This window comes from Anguilla anguilla, chromosome 11 (genome assembly GCF_013347855.1).
Source record: "Anguilla anguilla isolate fAngAng1 chromosome 11, fAngAng1.pri, whole genome shotgun sequence".
Taxonomy (NCBI): Eukaryota; Metazoa; Chordata; class Actinopteri; order Anguilliformes; family Anguillidae; genus Anguilla; species Anguilla anguilla.
This window is the reverse complement of record NC_049211.1, coordinates 28,576,480-28,591,416: the sequence shown is the minus strand read 5'-3', so window position 1 is coordinate 28,591,416 and position 14,937 is coordinate 28,576,480. Positions and strand designations below refer to the sequence as shown.

The 14,937-nt window shown below is 42.1% G+C and overlaps 1 protein-coding gene across 1 annotated transcript; it reads left to right on the top strand.

The window, feature by feature from the left end:
* Positions 1-255: 255 nt before the first annotated feature.
* On the top strand, positions 256-13,817 carry scrt2 (scratch family zinc finger 2). The gene is made up of 2 exons (XM_035380882.1): positions 256-1,036; positions 7,432-13,817. The coding sequence occupies exons 1-2, from the start codon at positions 877-879 to the stop codon at positions 8,247-8,249; spliced, it is 978 nt and encodes a 325-aa protein (XP_035236773.1). The 5' UTR covers positions 256-876; the 3' UTR covers positions 8,250-13,817.
* The last annotated feature ends 1,120 nt before the right edge of the window (positions 13,818-14,937 follow it).

Genomic DNA, 14,937 nt, shown 5'->3' with positions numbered 1-14,937 from the left:
CACACATCTGTCGCTTATGATCAGGTCGCAAAATAATCTATATGTCGGCATAACAGCATAACACAGCTTTAGCTCAAGAAGCGGAGGCCAGCTCTGACTGTAAGGACAATGTGCAGACTATCGCAGCTTCTGTTTTGAAAATACGATAGTGGATGAGGGGGGATGGTGGATGCGGGAGGAGCGTGGATGCGGGGGGGGGGGGGGGGTTGGGGTGGTACCAAGTTGTGGAAAGGCAGTGCGGTTACAAGCCAACATATACTGTGCTACTTCATTGGAAAACAATAGAGAGCCGGATCCTGAATGTAGTGTCGTCCGCATGCCTCCATTGTCTGCGCTCTCCTTTCTTTCCTTATGGTGAAAAGCGGGGGTGAGGGGAGGGGGGCGGTCTGGCCGTAGTCTCTCCTCCTGTGTCTGCGTGTAGATGCACAGACGGTTCAGTAGTAATTTGATGTGTGTCCCTGGGGACATTTGATGGATTAAAGCTAAGCAGCTCCATTTCGAAGCACCACCTGATCTCAGAGCTCGCGCCCCATATAAAGCCAAGCGTGATTGCTGATCTCAGCTAGTCTGACAGTCTCTCTCTCCTCTCTCTCTCTTTCCTCTTTCTCTTGTCTCTCTCTCTCTCTCTTTCTTCCTGTCCCTTTCGCCCGCTGCATCACAGGAGCTATCCAGTGCTGAACAAGATTTTTCGAAAGACAACGGGACCGTAGCACGCTGCATTGGTGTCATCCTTTTTCCGGTTATTTTTTTGGGGAGGGGGGTTGCCTTTAAGTTGCATAAGGATTACCATCAACCTGCTTTCTTGTTTTTTTTTTTGGCCAGAGGTTCTTTTTTCATGTGCGTCTTTAAGGCTTGTGTTTTAATCTGCTGAAAAACATGCCCCGTTCGTTTTTGGTGAAGAAAATCAAGCTTGATGATTTCTCATCGTCTGCCGTGGCCGCCTCCAATCACCACCACCACCTGGACGACTCATACACTTTTGCACGCTCCATCACAGACTCTGTGACCAGCTTGGGTGTCCGACTAAGTGAAAATGGTAAGCGTATGTGGATTCTTACTCCAAATAAAGTGCTGTTGTTATTACAATTAAAATATGGCAGTATTATATGAAAATTTTTGTTGCGACTGACACCAGAAACGAAGTGTTCATTTTAAAAATGGAAATAATAGAATAAATAAAGCCGCACGCAGTAGTTGTGTTTTTACTTTCCTATGGCGAAATTAAGCCATAACCTTCTTGTTTACGGCAGTAGTCATGGAATTAAAAACAGATGTTATATAAAGCCGAGTGTTGTTGCATGGGTATCCTAAATAATCCCCACCCTCATCCCCCACACCCTCCCTCTCTCTACACGGGCAGACTTTACTGTTTTTGACTCTACTGATGCGCAAACACAATTCAGGTCACAACAGAGCACTCGGTTTGCGCAGATGTTGCATGGGGCTACCTTTTGGATTTGGGCGGTTTGTGCCCGCACACTCAGGCTATACGCGCGTGCCTCAGCATCACCATCGCTTGGGTCCAGCGAGCCTTTGTGTGATCTATTTAAAAAAACCAAAGACGAATGATCAGCACGGGAATAATACATTTGTCCTTAGCTTTTATTGCCCTTGAGTTTCCATTGCAGTCATACCCTCCTCCCCCATCCCCATCCTTACATCCTTCCGGGCCTTAGAAGCCCAGCAGGGTTCGAATTTCAGTCATGCAAAACTATGCTGCCACAAGAGACATCACTGTACTGTACAACCCGGGGACCAAAGAAGGGAAGGAGAAAGGGGAGAGAAAAAACAAAAAGAAAAACGCTTGTGGCAGCATTCGAATACGTCACGTGACTTCGCAGATACAGTAAACAGGACTGCACATCGCTTCACACGGGATTACACTATGCGTGAGCGAAGAAAGCGCCCGCTTGTTGCTTGGAAAAACTTCATAGAACAGAAAAAGATATTATTTTTAATGCGTTTCTTGTTTTTATTTTAGTAGGTAAGGATGAATATGGCCCTGTGCTTTTCTGTACGCGTAGACAATGTACGGAAAGCACACAAAGCCGTTGTACAGGAAGGAGAAGGCATTTGGTTTGGATGTCCTTCAAACCTCAGCCATCTCACCCATTTTGTCCCCAGATTTAGGATGCCAGATGTCCGATCCCTTTGTTCTTTATCGCCTTTTTTGCATTAAGCAGATAGAAAACATTGCTGCACACTGCTGGCTCTGTGACTATCCACCTGTTATACAATCGCATTAATGCCACGCTTCATTGCATTCCCAACAAGCTTCATCTACCAGCTGGAATCACACAGAGGTGCTTTTGGTTGTTATGCTTACCTTATTTAGACTATTTCTATAAAAAGGCTTCATGACATTTATCTAAACCACTACTATTGAAGGGATTCCGTGATTAATTGATACATCGTCAAAACCGATTTTCCAAAAAGGATTCGTTAGTTTACTCTTATTTAAAAATCTGATGATTGCGCACAATGATTCTATTTTGCATAACGTGGCATTTTATTAAAAAATAACGATGCGGTTGTTTAAACTATAAGCGTGGAGTGTTCGAAGCTAAAACCAGTTATGTTTAATCCTTTTTCGGGATTAATAAAGAAACTTTAAAGGGGAAATATTAAAAGAATATAATGAATCATTTCAGTGGCACCTACCTAAACCAGGTTTTTACTGCTGGCATGATTAGCTATCCTTCATCGTTCATCGGGTTGTTTTAAACACCCAAAATATAACATAAACAACATAGTACATGCTTGATGAACAGTCTGCATGCAGTTACACACAATGCAACTGGCTTTCTCAAATAATTAGAAGCTATATTCAATCTTTTTGGGGTAGAATATCTTATATAACAAGAGATATCACGCTAGATCCAACAAACGTAAGCATTGTGTCTTTAGTGCAGTCTGGCAGAGGATGGATTCTATAGCAGCCTGCTGTGCACACAACGGATTGCGCTACATCAGCATTATTGCTGTGTAAACATAATTTTGTGTTGAGACATTCCATTCTCCGGATGCCTGTCGAATTAACGAAGGATGTCAAGTAGTAGGCTATGTCTTAGTTTAGCTAAATTACGCGTTTGGTTTAATTTAAAAGAGGCGACGTGGTCTAAATAGTCAGGCGTAGATGTTCAAAAGCACCGCTCCTAGGACGGCAGCGACGGTAACAATAGGCTCTTTGTCTGACCTTGTGTGATATTGATTGACACTTGTTACACGCGCATGCACCGTACTTACATACACGTCTAATCTGGGCCGATTGAGGAATGACCGCGATGTTTCAAGATTTTAAGGCAGGTGTTTTATCGTACGCGCAAAACGTGTGTACGTATGCACAGTCCCAGTTATTATTTTAAATCTGATAATCAATACCACGAATATGTCACTATAATTATCTGCCTCAGTAGCAAAAATAATCAAACAATAGGGTAACCTTACTTTCATTCTGTTATGGTCTCTTGCTTTTCCAGTCAGAGACAAAACTTTAACTGAAATTATTCATGAATACCTAGATCTTATCTTATAATATGAATTTTAAAAATGAGGGCCTGTCAAATCAGAGCAGTGTGTTGGATAGATTAGACCCGGTAAAAGGTACCTGGAGTGGAAGAGAGGTAAAGGCACTGAGGATACTTGGATTGCAAGTGCCATCCATTTGTAAATTAGCCCTGCAATGCGTTGGTGTGCGCTTTGTAAATACAATGTTACCCGGTGGTTCATTTTAAAGCACGTCTTGACATTTTCAAGAAAACTTCAAAACCGTTTCAGTATCCAAATGAATATGCACGCTAAATTCTTGGCTAATTCAACGCTTCAATACGAATATTTTTCAGACAACACTATTAACTAAGCGCGTTAGGAACTGGAATGATTATAAACCAATGGTTTGGGGTGATATGCTGAAAAGCGTCCACACGGGTTCCCTATTGTCGTTTATCATAGCGTGGGCGCAAGACGCTGAAGAAATGTACACGTGACACCAAAAATGCGTCTGGAAATCTTAGTAGCCTACTGACCAGATGCATTTCTTTTGAGCCGCAAGTCAGACGGAACATAAAACGGCCCAGGAATACCTTTGTCTGATTCTGCATTCCTGTGCAGTTCGGGGAGCCTATGTACTTCAGGACTGAATTGTCCTGGTTTGCTAACCCCGGGGAGGAGACGGCACATTGGAGAAGTTTTAATTGCTCATCTAATGACCCGCTTCTTACAGCCACTTCAGCAGGCTTAGCGCTGCGCCTAGGTGACGTTAGCCCTCGTAATGAACGCGGATCGTTTTTTTCTTTTTTCTCCCTGCCTTAATCCCTGTACGACACATCGGCCTTCCTTTTGCGCTGGCATTCGTCTACCAGGGTGTCATATCGCCTGCCCCTTCTCCTCAAAATCTTTTCCGTCCCAGCCAGCGAGAACAGTGTAGCGCTATTTTATAGCCAATGGCCTATTGATCAGCGCAAAACTTTGAATTTCATTAAAAGGCAGTCAATAATTAATTTCCATTGCTTGCTGCACACAGCGATTCGAAATGGGTTTTTCCCGCAGTTACACATTCATTTTCCTACGAAATGCACTGCGCCACCCACTAAAATGGTTATTGAATTTCTTGGTCTGCGCCGCCAAATTAAATTAAAAGCATTCAGACAAATGCTCGCCACCAACAAGTGACTTCTCTCATAAGAGAGAAACAATAAACCGATGTAGGTAAATATATAATGTTGGTACGGTTTGGAGTGGTTTCTTTTTAATTGATGGTGAGCTTCTTTAGGAACAAATGAAACCGTTTTAACACCCCAGAAAAGGAAACCCGAAATACCTGAAACGTGCTTTATTGTAATATGTTAAGTTTAAACACAAGATATGATGATGACGATGATGATGTGTACGTGAAGTGGCATAGACACTGAGTGCTAAATTCAGTATGACGAATTTTACGATTATTATAGTTTTAAAATTTGCAAGACATACCCTAGGCTACGAAAGTATACTGCTGTACAGAGAAAACAGTGGACTTGGTCTAATACTAAATGTTGTTGGAAATATAAAGGCATACAGTTAATTGTGATTAAGCACAAATGTTAACTGAATTCAGGGTGCAATGTGGGAATGATGAAAGCAACATTCTGTTTTGACAATGTTATGGACGAGGCACACTGTGGTGAAGGTACATTTCGTTTCCAATACAAACAGCTGATATTTTTGGTGATGGCTGGTTTTAATACTGACATCTCACACCTAAGGGATTTTATCAGGGGTCCTCCATCTTTTTCCCCCACAAGGAAATGAACCATTTTTGTCAAACCCAGATATCCCCTGTAATTTTGATCTCAAACATATTGACATCCCCAGAATTTTCTTTGAATCCACTCTATAGTATGTGTGTAAAGAGATGAGGGGAATAGGGATGAAGGGAAATTGTAAATATTGTGCAGTGAGAACCACAAAAGCATCCCCTAAAGCACAAATTTACAGCTTAATGCATTAATCCATTTAAATGCTCTATTTACCAAAGAGTGCTTTACTGTACGGCGTGTCTGAGGGTTTGCAGCATAAAAATCTTTCGACAGATACTGGCGCATTTCACCCTGCTAACAGTTAACAGTTGTTAACTATTAAAATATCACATTTTTAGCAGCAATTCTTGGGAAACTTAACATGTTTCTTGCTAGTTTAATGTGGTTCATTAATTGTCAGGCAAGCTTGCACATTCAGAATGAAAGTCTGTGAGAGAGACACCATTTCAGAAAAAAACTCACAGTGGCCTGACGACTTGCAACCTGCAACCTGATGTGACTTATGAAGACCTCAGAAGTTTCGTTAAAGTTTACTCTGTCTGAGGTGCAAATACCAAGTCATTATTTTTACACAGCCCAGCCACTTAATATTTAGTGTAAAAGTAATCACGTGGAAACGTGGAACTGTCTCCACAGTTAACGCTGCATTTGAATTTTTAGCTTGTCACTGAAACCTCCATCTTAGAGCTTCAGCAAGAAGCTTTCTCCCCCAACACGTGGCAGTTTAACAGCACTCAGGGCAGCCTGATGAGACAAAATGGAAATATTCTAATTCTGTGAGCCTTCACAGCTAACATCTTCTCAACTGCTATTTGCAGTCTTTCCTCTTGCAATTAGCTATGTGATAACGCCTCCAAAAAAAGGCATCTGTAAAAGCCTGTCAGTGTTTCCTTATCAAGCCTGCTGTAAAAATCATGATATCAAAGACACCTCGCTCTGTCAAAAAAGTACAGTGAGATAATTATCAATGCCCATATGGTCTTGGATCAAGCGGAATTTTCTAGAATCCACTTTGAAGAATGCTTTCCCCCTTCACATTGACAGCTTTTTGTGATGTCTAAAAGCAGGGATGGAGGATTGTAACAGGATCTTCACCCTGCACTTTTAATGCCCTCTTTTTGGGCAACACGCAGCAGACACCGTATGTGTCCCCAGACTGCTGCTTGGCAGTCAGCGTAACCTGAGTGTGCGAACACAGAGGCCCTGTGTTTCCGAGCTGCTCACTCCCTGTACTGTGAAAACGTGAACAAGTGCCAGCCAACTATTCCACTGAAGGAGCAGTGTGTTTCTGTCAGGGCAGGTCTGCATATTAGGGCTCCATTATCACCCTCTTTGCTGCGGCTGCAGCATGCTGTGTGTGTGTGTGTGTGTATGTGCATGTGTGGGTGGTGTTGGTGTGTGCATTTGTATGCATTCATGCCTGCATATCTGTGCGCATGAGTATATGTGCACTTTTGTTTGAGGGTATGTGCCTGTGATTGTGTCTGCTTCCATACCTGTGTGTGTGTGTGTGCATGTGCCTGCATGTGTGTCTGTGTGTGTGCGTGTGCGCATGGGTATATATAGGTGAGGGCATGTGAGTGTGTTTGTTTGTGAATGTGTGTACAGGTGAGTGAAGGTGTGTATGTATTAGAGTGAACATGTCTGAATTCAAAGACATCAGTCTTTTATCATTTTAGACAATGTAAACAAAATGTATTATTGCAATGATCAATAGTTATACTACTTTATTGAGCATTGTTTGAAATAAGACATTTGTTTTTAACTGATAATAAAATTTTCTTAAGTGAATAGTGCACATTGTGGTAAGTCTGATAGCTCTATACCTTAAACATGTTGTTACCGGTTTAAGCTGAACAAAGGACAATTGTTTTCCAATATTTTCTCTTGTCTAAGCAATAATCCAAATTACATTGTGGAGCGGAGAAGGGAGTTTGTTTCTCGAATACATGACAATGAACAGGAAGGTGTGGCTAACTTAGTTACGCTGATATAACCGCTTGACTGAGCGTGCTCTGTTCTGGACTAGTATTGGTTTTATAGCCATATACAAAGCTGCAAATCATTTTGGTTAAGAAGCAGCTAATCTCGAAACGCACTGCGACAAGCTGATGTGGCTTCTCTGTGTCTCCAGGCTACATCCAGGACTACATCACGCCGTCGGTGTACCAGGGCGAGAACAAGATGGAGCTGAAGCTGGCGTCGGCCGTGTCGGAGCCGCTGTACTCTCAGGTGAGCGCCGGCGGGGGGGAGGAGGAGTACTGCGACCCCGACATGGAGCACCCGGACAGCCCCCAGTCCGGCATGACCGCCACGGGCTTCTTCAGCGGCGAGGCCGAGGCCCTGACGGAGGGCTACACCATGGATGCCTTCTTCATCTCCGACGGGCGCTCGCGGCGGAAAGCCGAGGGCGGGGCCCGCGGGGGCGAGGCCAAGGGGCGCGGCACAGGCGGGGAGACGCCGGAGGCGGGCAGGGCCGGCGGCGGCACGGCGCGGCACACCTGCAACGAGTGCGGCAAGACCTACGCCACCTCCTCCAACCTCAGCCGGCACAAGCAGACCCACCGGAGCCTGGACAGCAAGATGGCGCGCAAGTGCCCCACCTGCGACAAGGTGTACGTGTCCATGCCGGCGCTGGCCATGCACGTGCTCACGCACGACCTCAAGCACAAGTGCGGCGTGTGCAGCAAGGCCTTCAGCCGGCCCTGGCTGCTGCAGGGCCACATGCGCTCGCACACGGGCGAGAAGCCCTTCGCCTGCGCCCACTGCGGCAAGGCCTTCGCCGACCGCTCCAACCTGCGCGCCCACATGCAGACGCACTCCGCCTTCAAGCACTACCGCTGCAAGCGCTGCGACAAGACCTTCGCCCTCAAGTCCTACCTGAACAAGCACTACGAGTCGGCCTGCTTCAAGGGCTCCGCCGACGAGGACGACTCCGGCTCCGAGAACTAGCCCCAGCCCGGAGGGCGGGGGAGAAGGCCCGAGCCACGCCCCACGCCCGTCTCTTCTTTGTTGGCCACGCCCCCTGGTCCCACCCTCACCCCCACTACCACTACCCCAATCCCCAGCCCTCCACTACCTTTTATCCTTCCCTTTTTTAGAAAAGCAATATTTTCACTGAGATTACGTCCAGAGAAACAGTAATAACGACAAAAAGACAATGATGAAAAACAAAAAAAGATGCTGGATTTTTTTTGGAACAATTGCTACACAAAGACACAGACAGATGCCCACACACACACACACACACACACACTTGCACATGTGCACACACGAACATACACACAATTATTTATGAGGCCTGGCATGTGAATTTTTATCAATGACTATAATATTAATAACAATAGTAATAATATTTAGATTCCTGATATTTTATAGCAAATAATGGGAGGAAAATGTGAAAAAAAAAATACGAAAGGGACAGTGACAGTTTTTTTTCTTTTCTAGAAACAAAAAAAGACCTCTTGTATTTTTATGCTGCTTTTTTTTGCTAAGAATTGAATTCTTTTGCAACAGCCAACAAGAACTTTTTATGAAAATGTGAAAAATGAACAGTATTTGCAAAAAAGGCCACTTAAAGTTAAAAACTAAACCTTTTTTAAGCGTCACACTTAAATGTTTAATTCAATTCAATAAGTATTAATTTTTTCTATTGTAGGTATAATTAATTATATAAGTATCATTTATGTGCCAATCATTCTCAAATCGCTTTTCAGAAGCAGAATTTCTTTGTAACTGTGGGTACTTGTGACTGTATTTCAAGCTATGAGTTGATGAAAACAAGCAATCAAGGCAGCAAGGCAAAGGCTATTACAAATGTGAAATAAGAATTAAACTGCTTTAAAAAAAGTGCCCCAAAAGAATAATTAAATAATGAATTCTACTTTGCGACGTAAATGCGTAAGAGATAAACGGTACAATAACAACCAAACAAAAACAATCCAAGGCTAACAACCGCAGATTTCGTCAAGAGCAAAGAAAATAATTTCATTTTGACAATGCGTTACACATTTTGCTATGCCTTTTCACACACTGCTGTACCCGAAAACTGATGTAGCTCAAATCATTTCAGGGTCAGTTTCAAAGCATAGACTTCCGAAAGCCTTAGCGTCTAAGTTCAGGCTTGTTCAAAGTTTCGACGAACGCCTGTTCACCTGGTGCTGCTGACGCAGAGAGACTTGTGCAGGAAACCAACGGCGCGAGTCAAAAACGTGTTTGCCGTAACTGGCACCCCGGAGCAATAGCGGTATACGCCAAACCAAATACGTCAGCGTGTGTGACGCCACCGCCGTCGTCACGGTGACCCACGCTCTGTTCTTCCTTCGTCGCGGTGGCAAGCTTCAACTCCGCGCTCCTCGTGGCTCCCTGGGTCTACGCCACAGAGGACAATAAACACGCCGAGTTCATCAATCGCACATCTCCCCCCCCCCCCCCCCCCCCCCACAATTACCTCAAAGAGAAGAAGGTACAGACCTACAGACCCTCAGTTACAAAGGACCCTGACCTTTTTCATGTTGCTGAAAGCGCTTCGCTACCGTGGATGAATGGCATAATTTTATGCAGCAATTTATTTATTTATTTATTTATTTATTTATTTACTTATTTATTTATTTATTTACTTATTTATTTATTTATTTATACTTGCATATTTATTTCTTTGTTTGTTTATATATTTATATGTTTCATATTTATTGACATCAGAATAAAATGACCTTGTATGATGCTGCTGATCCTCAAAGAAATTGTTTATATGCATGACAAACTGTAGAAAGTCCATAGGACTTTGGTCTTAAAGAGGAACAAAGTACAACATTTGAGCATTGGGAACAAATAAGGCAAAATTGACGTTTGTTCTTAAAGCATCTGCTTTGTGTAATCCTGATTTGTCCTGGTTTTCAGGCATTAGTAGGCAATAAATTCAAATGGACACGAAAAACAAAGGAATCCTCCATCATGTTGTTTCCCAAATCTTACCAGTTCCCCATTCCAGGTCATTGGCAAAAAAAGTTCACTCCGCTAATCTATTTTTTCTCCAGAGTGCAACGATATCATATACAATAACCATCCGTGTTCCTTTTCATAAAAAAGGAACCTTCTCCCTGGCTAATACGTTCCTTTTTCTAGCTAATACAGCATCATGAGCAACAGTGACACCTGACTGGCTAGTCGCCCCTTTATCATGACTTATAGATCTGCTCCAAAGTGTCTTAAGACAATAGTACGGACATGGACAGGTTTAGAAGCCATGTAAATAGAGTAAAAGCACACAATCAACCAGGGAATGAATGTAACTATAGTTATATAACAATGCCTTAGTGCATTAGTGTTATTGACCACGTCCTTCCAGAATATTCTTACAGCAGATCCTGCAGTTAAGTCCCTGGTGCTCACTTAAAACATGCTCAGGGAGGTTTTTTTTGATGACAGGCAGTACGAGGGCAGGGAACCGCAATCAAAGAGTTGCTGGGGTAACAACAGGCGTTGCGGAATTCTGATACATGCGGCTTTATCAGGCAGTGAAAAATTGTGACAGAACACAGGTTAAAAAAATGAATAGGGGGGATAAAAAAACATGTCAAAATTTGAAGGCATCCAGGTAGGATTCATGCTATCAAAGAAAACCTGCTATAAGAAACATGCTTCACCACTATCTCAACGGTTGAGAAAGACAGTGAAAAACAGTCCTCTAGGCAAAGTGAGGAGGGGATTTCTTATTATTGTGCAAAGGGGAGAATACACTTGAGCTATTACTTCAGCTCAGAAGGGCTTCAACCTGTGCCTCAGCCAACATGGAGACAACAGGGAGACTTCCACTTAAGAAATTCTGAATATGGACAGATAGAACATCTTGGCGTCCCACAGCCTGCAATGGTAAAAATAAAAAGTTTTTTTATTTTAACAGAAAAGAAAGGAATGGTCATGTTATGTGCCTGAACAAAATGTACATAAAATTAGATTTCTTTAATTATAATCACACAAACACTGCCCAATCTGTTCGCTTGTAACTGTTGAGAAAATGCAACATGTTTCTTAATCAGCATTTGTACCTCTTCCTCAACCAATACTTCCTCACACAGGTTCCCAAAGAAAATAAATGGCCATTCTATAGCCGGTGAACCAGTGAAACATGCTGCTACTGGCCCTCTCCTTGATGCTAAAAAAATATTTTATTCTATTTAATAACTTGCACTAATTATCTGGAGTAATCAAATCATATTACAAATTCTACCGCAAACTGCAGAGTGCATTAATGTTTCACGTTGTTTGATTTTGACTGAGTACAATTTACTGTTGGAAATCTGTTTTCTTTCAAGCACTGAATCACATCCCAGGGTACTAGCTTGCGTTCTAAATATGCAAAGCAGTAAAATAAACCCCAGGACTTTTCTGGTGCGTTCACTGGTTATGATGAACCTGCCTTTATCAGAATGGCCCAAGCTGCAGTTTCAAACACCAGACTCGTACCGCTATTGTATTGCCATAAAAGGACGAAAGAATAACAACTGAACTTTTTGAGCAGCTATTACACTTTGAATGCATTAATAATTGAGAATTATCCATTTCAAAATTATTCTCAAAATCTGAATAGCGAAACTTTGGAGATAAAAACAATTCAGTTTTTTTATTTATTTAAACCAGACAATCAACATTTTTAATTTTAATGATTTGGAGCGTCTCTGCTTGAGAACCGAACCAAGCAGTACACATCCTTATCGGAGCGTGTATGTTCCCTCTGAAGCACGTGTAAAAATTGTGACGTTGAGACTCCTGACAAAGCGGGGGCCAACATTGTGAGGACAGGGACTGATAGAGACGGTGCAGGAGGGGAACAGGTGTTGGCATGTTCTGGGAACAGACTGCGGGCGGGCAGAGCAGGCGACTGCGTCATGGAACGACCTCCGCAGGAAGGTCACGCAGCAGCAGGCAAACGCGCCGCCGGCTCCCTGCATATTCTAATGGGAGGGACGCAATCACGCTAATGGCTACCCGGCACAGCTCCGCTCAGAGTGACCCGGGATCGTTACGGACTCGCCCGCTGTGCTGCCCTAGCCCCTGCCCCCCGTCCCCAACGCCCCCAACCCCCCTGTTTAACACATTTAGGAGGATTTCACTGTCACGGGGTGGTTGCTTCAGACAGGGCATCGGTGTCGACGCACCACAGCCGACGTGCAGGGGAGCACCCAGGCCCCGTAATCCTTTCTGATCCTAGATGGTTTTTAGATATGTGGGTGTGGCCTGTTTAGGTTTATGTTTTAGTTTTAGGCAGGCAAAGCCATCTGTTGCAAATACATCTGATTGTTTCATTTCAGTGGTTTTGTTAGCACATAACAAAAGCCACCTATTGTCAAAACATGCTCGTAGCTGAAATTAATTTTCATGCAGTGATTCTACACCTACATATGACTGTGTGAAATCGGAGGGGGGGGGGGTGTTTGTAAAAGAAATTTCTGGATGACTCAGAAGTAACTTGATTTTCACTTCTTGTCAAGAGTAAGAAAAAACAAAAAATACATTTGTTTTTATTGAAAGATTGCTATTTTAACCTAACGGCAACACGGTGGATCACTTGCAGGAAAATCAGTAGGGGTTTGAACCACAAAGCCACTGAACTACAGTACAACACAACTGGAACAGCTACAGTAGCCTCTTACAGGATATGAGTAGCTGTTCCAGTTGTAATGCATTTCTGTGGTCTGGCAGTTTATACTCCTACCTGGATTCACTGCTATTAACCTTCTTTGTTCTGACCAAGTGCTTGTTAAATTTTTACTCTGATTCTTATTACATGTGGACAACATAAATGGAGGATGGAAAAAAAAAATGCAAGCAAATGTTCTATTACACTTTCTCTCCGCATAGAGATTGGGTCTGGTAACTCAAAAAATGAAAACATTGTTCCTCTTTAAAACTACCATGTAAATAAATGTATATACTACCACAGCAATAATACGATGCATGTAAAAAAAATGTGGTTAAACTTCTATTCTTTTTTGTTTTGTTAAATTGCTTTTTTGCAATGCAGATAAATACAGGTACCAGTTGCAGTCTGGGTGATAATGCAAATCAGGGACAAGTAATTAAAATGCATCTGTAGGTTACCACCAACAGTTCACATTTAGCGTTGTGACTCAGTGTTTTCTGAGCGCCCTCCTCGTGTTCTCTTTTCTTTCCTCTCTTTAGTTTATCGGCCCAGCTCGGCTGCGCAATGATGATAAGTGCCAAAAAAAAGTACAATTTCCATAACAAAAGCCTTCAGCATATGGTGGGCTACATGAGACCCTCCAGATGCTTCTCAAAGTATAGATTCAGATTGACACTTTTGCTCTCTCTCTCTCCCAACCCCCCCTCTCGCTTTCTCTCTTGCTCTCTCTCACTTTCTCTCTCTCCCCCTCTCTCTCTTTAAATGTCTGCCAAGTGTGAAGAAGCCATGATTGCAGAAGGGTGTTTTCATTTCTGTTATTCTGCTACAACTAATAATGATGACAATAATATAACAATAATAATAAAACAATAGCACAAGTAAAACATGGCTCTTGTCTTTCATATCTGATGGCAAAAACTACAGGTGATTAAATATCATATACCACTTTACCCTTATATTGTTAAATGATTATTTGGGTTAAGGTATCATTTCATTGGTATTTATGACTTCTTATAGTAAATTTATGTAATTTTACTGTGTAAGTTTCCCCTGGTTCACAGAGTCCCTTGAAACTCTTGGACAATATACATACCTTTTCGGTTGCTAAGCCTAGTCTTTTGTTTTATAATTTTCACCACTGGTTGCTGTACATAGGTTTCTGTACAGTTTTCACAGTATCTCCTCATTCCACCTTCAGATTTTGTACACATGCACACCTCCACCCCGACATCCACACTCATACGCTCCAATATTCACATGTACATTCTCATGCCAGTGTCTTCTGGTTGTTTTGTGATAATCATGCGCAACAACTGTCTTATTATACTTTTAAAAAATAGCCTTTAAATAGTTTATTGTAGTGACCACTTACTGTACTCAATCTTTTTTATATTGTAGGAATTACCTTTAAAAACATTCATTTTAAAGGTAATTCTCTCAATTTCTGCTATTTCATATACTATTTCTACTATTTCTATGTTAGGTTTCAACAAGTTCCTGGTTATTTGCTTTGTGTCTGCAATCTTTAATATTCTACATAGACATTTGTTAACTTCTAAATTTAGTTCAGGCGGAGTTATACCAAAATAAGAAGCTCTGGTTCTATGATCTTAGTGATTTTAAGAGTCCTGTCTTGTTAAGGATTTTATCCAAGAAATTTCTTAGTTTGGGGAAGGGATAGAATATATAGGCGTAGTTCACATTTGTTTTGACACAGTTCCTCCAGCAGTTAGATTTGATTGTTTTATAATATTTCGCTTGAATTTTTGGTGTAATAAAACATCTTGAACATATTTTCCATGAAAACTTTCTCCAGAATTTTGAACTTTTGTAGTTTTATGTGCTCCAGAGCATATGTGCTGCCAGGCATCATTTGAAAGTTCAGTTCTGAGTATGAGTTCCATTTAAGTTTTGTGTTGTTTCCCTCCTTTTCTAGGCCGTTCTGCAGTCTGTTATATATTTTGGAAAAACAATTTTTCTTTTTTAGTTTTTAATAAA

Bases quoted from the DNA above. Each gene is read 5' to 3' on its own strand.
- scrt2 (XM_035380882.1), top strand. From the start codon at position 877: ATGCCCCGTTCGTTTTTGGTGAAGAAAATCAAGCTTGATGATTTCTCA. The intron at 1,037-7,431 runs GTAAGCGTATGT...CTGTGTCTCCAG, and splicing joins TGTCCGACTAAGTGAAAATG to GCTACATCCAGGACTACATC.